Source organism: Mesocricetus auratus, unplaced genomic scaffold (assembly GCF_017639785.1).
Source record: "Mesocricetus auratus isolate SY011 unplaced genomic scaffold, BCM_Maur_2.0 Super-Scaffold_4256, whole genome shotgun sequence".
Classification (NCBI taxonomy): domain Eukaryota; kingdom Metazoa; phylum Chordata; class Mammalia; order Rodentia; family Cricetidae; genus Mesocricetus; species Mesocricetus auratus.
Genome location: NW_024429182.1, coordinates 93146338 through 93151986, shown reverse-complemented (window position 1 = coordinate 93151986; position 5649 = coordinate 93146338). Strand labels below are relative to the sequence as shown.

General features: G+C 40.0%; 1 protein-coding gene across 1 annotated transcript; it reads right to left on the bottom strand.

The window, feature by feature from the left end:
• Window positions 1–3657: 3657 nt before the first annotated feature.
• Window positions 3658–4626, bottom strand: LOC101832340 (olfactory receptor 56A4). The gene has a single exon (XM_005087466.2). It carries the CDS (start codon window positions 4624–4626, stop codon window positions 3658–3660), a length of 969 nt encoding a protein of 322 aa, XP_005087523.1.
• Window positions 4627–5649: the final 1023 nt, after the last annotated feature.

Below are 5649 nucleotides of genomic sequence, written 5' to 3'. Positions count from 1 at the left end.
GCTACATTCACAGCCCCATGGATATACATTAGTCTTTCATTGTGAAAATCATTAAACTTAGACTGAGTCCATCTTAATCAGACCAGGAGCCAACTGCAAATGTCTAAAATGAGGCAAGAGGATTAAAATTTTAATGGAAGATTTTTAGTAGAGTTCCAATGCATATCATTGTAAGCTTTAAATAAGCAAGGATTTTGCTTATAATAAACAAGACCCAGTAAGGGAGAAACTACACTAGCATTGTGAATGGCACAGCAGGCAGGCCTGTTACCTGTGATATGAATGATCTATTAGATAATAAAGACCAGCTGCGCTTCAAGAATCTGGAGAAGCAATAAGCAAAGGAAATTGAGCTGAGGACTTTGGATTTGGAAGTTAGTTGCATGTATGAGTTCTCATTGAGAAACTTTTCATGAATTAAGTATTCTAGGACTCTCAATCACAGAATACTTCACTCAGCATGTAGGAGCTTAGAGATGGGCACACACGTTACTCTAAAATGCCAAATTAACTCCATCAGCAAATAAAAGAAGACGTTGTGCACTAGAGTATAACAGAGGCTTGAAGGGTAGGCACAGTTTCTAAGTGAATACAGTAGTGTTACCTTTCTGTAAAAGGATAACCAAGTATATACTTAAAGCAACATTACCAATAGGCAGGGGATACTATCTCAGAAAAAAAATCAACTAGCAGCTGACTGTGGTGGGAGGGATGACAGAATAATGTTTGAAGCATTTTGTATTTTTGTTTAAATCTGTAATTTGATGTTATGAAAGAGAAAAAAATCAAAGCTATTTGGCATGAGAGAAAATGCTATAGAAGTGTTAAATTTATTTACAAATCATCTGAGAACATTTACATCATCCTAGATCAGTTGTGTCAAAGGCCATTCTCGATTGAATCTTCGGAAATAACATACAGGAAGTTGTCCACTACTATTCCAAAGGGACCTGGCTGCTGATACATTAATCATTGGAAACCAAGCAGTATCTAGTCACTACCATTTTCAGTTTGACCAGAACTGCAAATAGTAGAATGAATATATCCATATTCAGCAAAACCCAGTAACTCAAATACCTATCTCACCTTCAAGATATGTGACTCACAAGCTGAGCTAAACATAGAGGGGGAAAACTGTATAGATTCCAGACGAGTAGCAAAGGGAAGGGTAGAGATGGTGACTCAAATTCAATGGAATAGGCAGGACAACTTGAAGTCGAGTACTGATAAACCATAAGAGCAGTTTCTGTACAAAATGCTAGAGTGTGAGGAGCGGGAGCAGGAGAAGCTGCTGCATGTACATCGGACCTCCTATGTGTGGCCTCCCTGCCCGGCTCAGCAATCATCAGAGAAGCTTCCTTCTGCAGCAGGTGGGAACAAATACAAAAACCCACAGTCAGACAATGAGCAGAAAGTGGAAAGCTTGGAGCACTCAGCCCGAAAGGGGATAGGCCCGTCAAATCACTCCCCTCAGAGTGTAAGAGACAGAGACCATGGAGAATAACAAGGAAACAAGAGTTTTTAAACAGCACTGTCCATGCACATATGAACTCACGGAGCTGTGGCACATGCACAGGGCCTGCATAGCTCTTCACCAGATGGGATCCTGGAGCTGAGAGAAGAAGTGAACACATGCTAACCCAGGAGCTATCTCCAATAGATAACCACTCACAAGTGAAAAATTAGTCTTCTCCAAGGGAGTCTCATTAAGAACAAACTATTATCAAGGGTAGGCTGCATGCCCAGCAGAAGACAGAGAACCAAGACAAAATGAAATCAACAGCATCTTTGAAGGTTCTTTGGCTCATAATGTTGTGTCATGGCATTTTTTACCCTTACAGGACCTTTGCATATATATTATGGCTTCCAGTCTTTGTTTCTATGGGGTTCCTGCGTGTGCAAACATGTGCGTCTCTACATGTTTCTTGTGCTTTTTCCTTTAACTCTCTTCTGTGTATTTGTTTTCTCCTATTTTGACTTGTTTTATTTTATTTTGTTATTCCTTAGATGACAGTTTTCTAACAAGAGACAGAAAGGGCATGGACCTGGATGGGAGTGGAAGTAAAGAAGAACTAAGAGTTAGGGGAGGGAAATCTGTAATCAGAATATATTGTATGAAAAATCTATTTTCAATAAAATAAAATAAATGTGGACTATACCTTTACACTGTGTGGATATATGTTGCTGTGATTAGCTTAATAAAGAAGGTGACTGGCCAATATCTGGACAGGATAAGGTTAAGGAGAAAGCTGAACAGACATTCTGGGAAAAAGGGCAGAGTCAGAGGAGTCACTAGCCAGACACAGATGAAGTAGGACGTGTAGAAAATGAGGTGACAATCAATGAGCCATGTGGTAGAACTTACATAATATATATGGGTTACATTAAGATGTAAGAGCTGGCTGGAGACAAGCCTGAGCTGTTGGCTGAACATCTACCATTAATATTAAGACTCTGAATGGTTATTTGGGAGCGGCTGCCAGAATACAGGAAAACTCCACCTACAAATAAATGTTTGATGTAAAATAATAAAATCAAATGCATTTGTAAAGTTTATTCACTATTTACTTATATACAATGTCATTTTAAAATGCATTTTAGATCAATTCTAAATAAATAAAAATGTTAGTAAGATCTGTCAGAGCATTGTTCACAGCAAGAAACAGAAACGAGTAGCATTAGGACAATCAAGAGATTTGAGATGTAAGCACACAGAAAACAATTCAAGAAACTATGAAGTGCTTAAGCTATTGAAATTATGTTTATTCATTATATGACAAATATAGTCATGATTTAACAGGTCCCTCTCATATAGATGAGGCCAGAGAGACTTACTAATAATTTCAGAATGCAAAACCTTCAGGGCTTGGGTGCAAGAGCAAACAGGAACCAACCTGAATCCAGTAAGCTCATCTCCCACATCTTATTCATCTTATATTGTGGCTAACTTATACTATCACATAGGGCTGAGCTTCAATATTCAGGAAGAGCCCTGTCAAATCTCGTTTCAATATGATTACTTAACAATTCAAAGTTACATATATGAACTGATGGTTTTAAGGGACTTGGAAACACATGAGATGCCTTTTTAAAATACAGTGCCCAGGATGTGGGTATAGAGTTCACTGATAGAGCACTTGCCTCCACGTACAAAGTCCTTGGTTCAATCCTCAGCCCCACACCAATCTTATCAACTAAACATATTTTTAAGTCAGCCAACCCACAAATTTTTGTTTCTGATTGGATTTAATGGGCTGTGAAAAGAAGACACAAAGTTGGGAGCAGATTGGCAGAGAGGGGAGGCCTGAGTTGAAAGAAATAGGGTGATATAATCAAAACATGTTCCATGCATCTACAAAATTGAATGAAATCTAAGAGTTCATCAAATTAAGTAAGTTTTATGCCCAGTGCATGTTTCTTACCCATATGTGACTGCTGCAGATCATCAGGTGTGTCTGTTGAGAAATATTTAAATGCCATCTATGAAATCTCATTTTCTTTACATTCACATTGCATCAGTGAAGATTTGGGGAAGGTAAGATTCAATATAGCATGATGAACTTCAAGGAAAAAAAATCCACTTACTCTGCAGCATTTAAATGTTTTGTGCAAAGCAAATATTTCGGATTACTATTATCTGCCCCCCAGGGCCAAGTATCATCTTACTTCTTTCAACCTCCTAAGCAGGTTCCATATTCCCTGCTTGATCTCCCTGGTTCTCACTCCATAAACAATGGGGTTCAGAGCTGGGGGGATGAGGTGATGCAGGATGTTGAGCAGGATCGGGACATCTGGGGGAATCCTCTCCCTGGCCAGGTTAGTGATGACCAGCACCAGCAGGACTGTGCTGAAGAAGAGGATGAGGATGAAGTGGGAACCGCATGTGCCTAAAGCCTTGGCCACGGCTCCCTCAGCTTTGATCCTGAGCACTGCCTTCAGAATGAAAGAATAAGAAAGAATAATGAGGATGAGGTCAGAGCCCAGCAGGGTCCAACCTATGACAAACTGGTAGAGTTGATTAAAGGTAATGTCATCACAAGAAAGTTTGGATACAGACATGTTAGTGCAGATGCAGTTTTTGATAATTCTTGCACAATATCTCAGTTGGGAAGAAAGTATGGGGATAGGCATAGTAAGAATGCCATTTCGGGTTGCCACAAAGATGGCAGCCCTAGCCACAAACTGGTCAGTGATGATGGATGGGTACTGCAGAGGCTTGCAGATGGCCACATAGCGGTCATAGGCCATAACCATGAAGGTGCAGGACTCCATCGTCAGGAAACTGTTCATAACGAACATCTGGAGGAAGCAGGCAGAGAAGTTGATGGATTTGCTGTCAAACCAGAAGATGGCCAGGACCTTAGGTATGACAGTGAGGCAGAGCACAATGTCCAGCATGGAGAGGAGGCTGAGCAGGTAGTACATGGGCTCATGCAGAGAGGCTTCCACCCGGATGGTGACAAGAAGGGTGGCATTGGCCCCCATAGCCAGGAGGAAGAGGAGACTGAGGGGCAGAGAGAGCCAGTGTTGCCATGTCTGGTAGTTAGGGAAGCAGATGAGAAGGAATTCAGAGACTGGGACAGAGGAAGTATTTTTTTGTGCTTCCATGTGTTGCCTTCTTATCATGACCGACACCAGAAAACCTTGGGGCTAGAACACAAATAAATCATGCACACACCATGAATACCCACAGGTATTTGGTTCATTTCCCAAATAGTCATTAAAAAGTAGCATGAGGATCAATGAGTTGGTTCAGTAGTTAAAGGCACTTGCTGACAATCCTAATGACCTGAGTTCAATCCCTGGACCCATATGATAGAAGAAGAGAACTGACTCCCACTTGTTATCCTTTGTCCTCCACATATGTGTCATGCATTCATGGGACACCTCTCATCCCCATACATTTAATAAATAAATAATTTTAAAATCATAATAGTTAACCTGGCATTGTCCTAAATGTCCTCTAAGAATTGGCAGAAAAGATTGATTTCCTGTTTATCCTACCTTTCATTTCCTTATACCCAATTTGATTAATAAATTATATTACCATCCTTCTTAAGATGGAGTGTCATTGTTGTTTAATTTCACAGAGGAAATATCAAAGGTACAGGTAAGTAAAACTGCTTTTCTAAATCACAGTAGTGAAAACAAAAGGTCTATAACCTTCACTATTATGTTTTCCTGTCACTGAAACAAAATACTCACGCCTCAAAGTTGATCAGCCATAAGTCTTCACTTGACTGACAGTCTTTTGCCTTCTTCCAAGAGAAGATATCACAGGCAAATGAGAAGCCAGACGCAATTGAATCACTGGTGACTTCACTGGAGATACAGCCTTTATTTGGACAGGAAAAATTACCTTAATGACATAAAATATAGACTCTGTGTTAAGATATAATAAGAAAACTCCCTGATGTCTTAGACAGCGGGAGAAATGGGAACAAGAGATTTTTGGTACCATCAATTTTTGAGATACTATCCACTAGCTCTCGTGATTTCCCCATGAGTTATTAAGCAGCTTCCCATTAGTTACAGACCTGGTAAGTAATAACTAACTTATGAAACACTTATTGAGCCAAAGTTTTACTTGGTTTCCACACTAGGGCTGTTCTCTGAGCATTGGTTGATATACCCCAGTGATGCTATGTT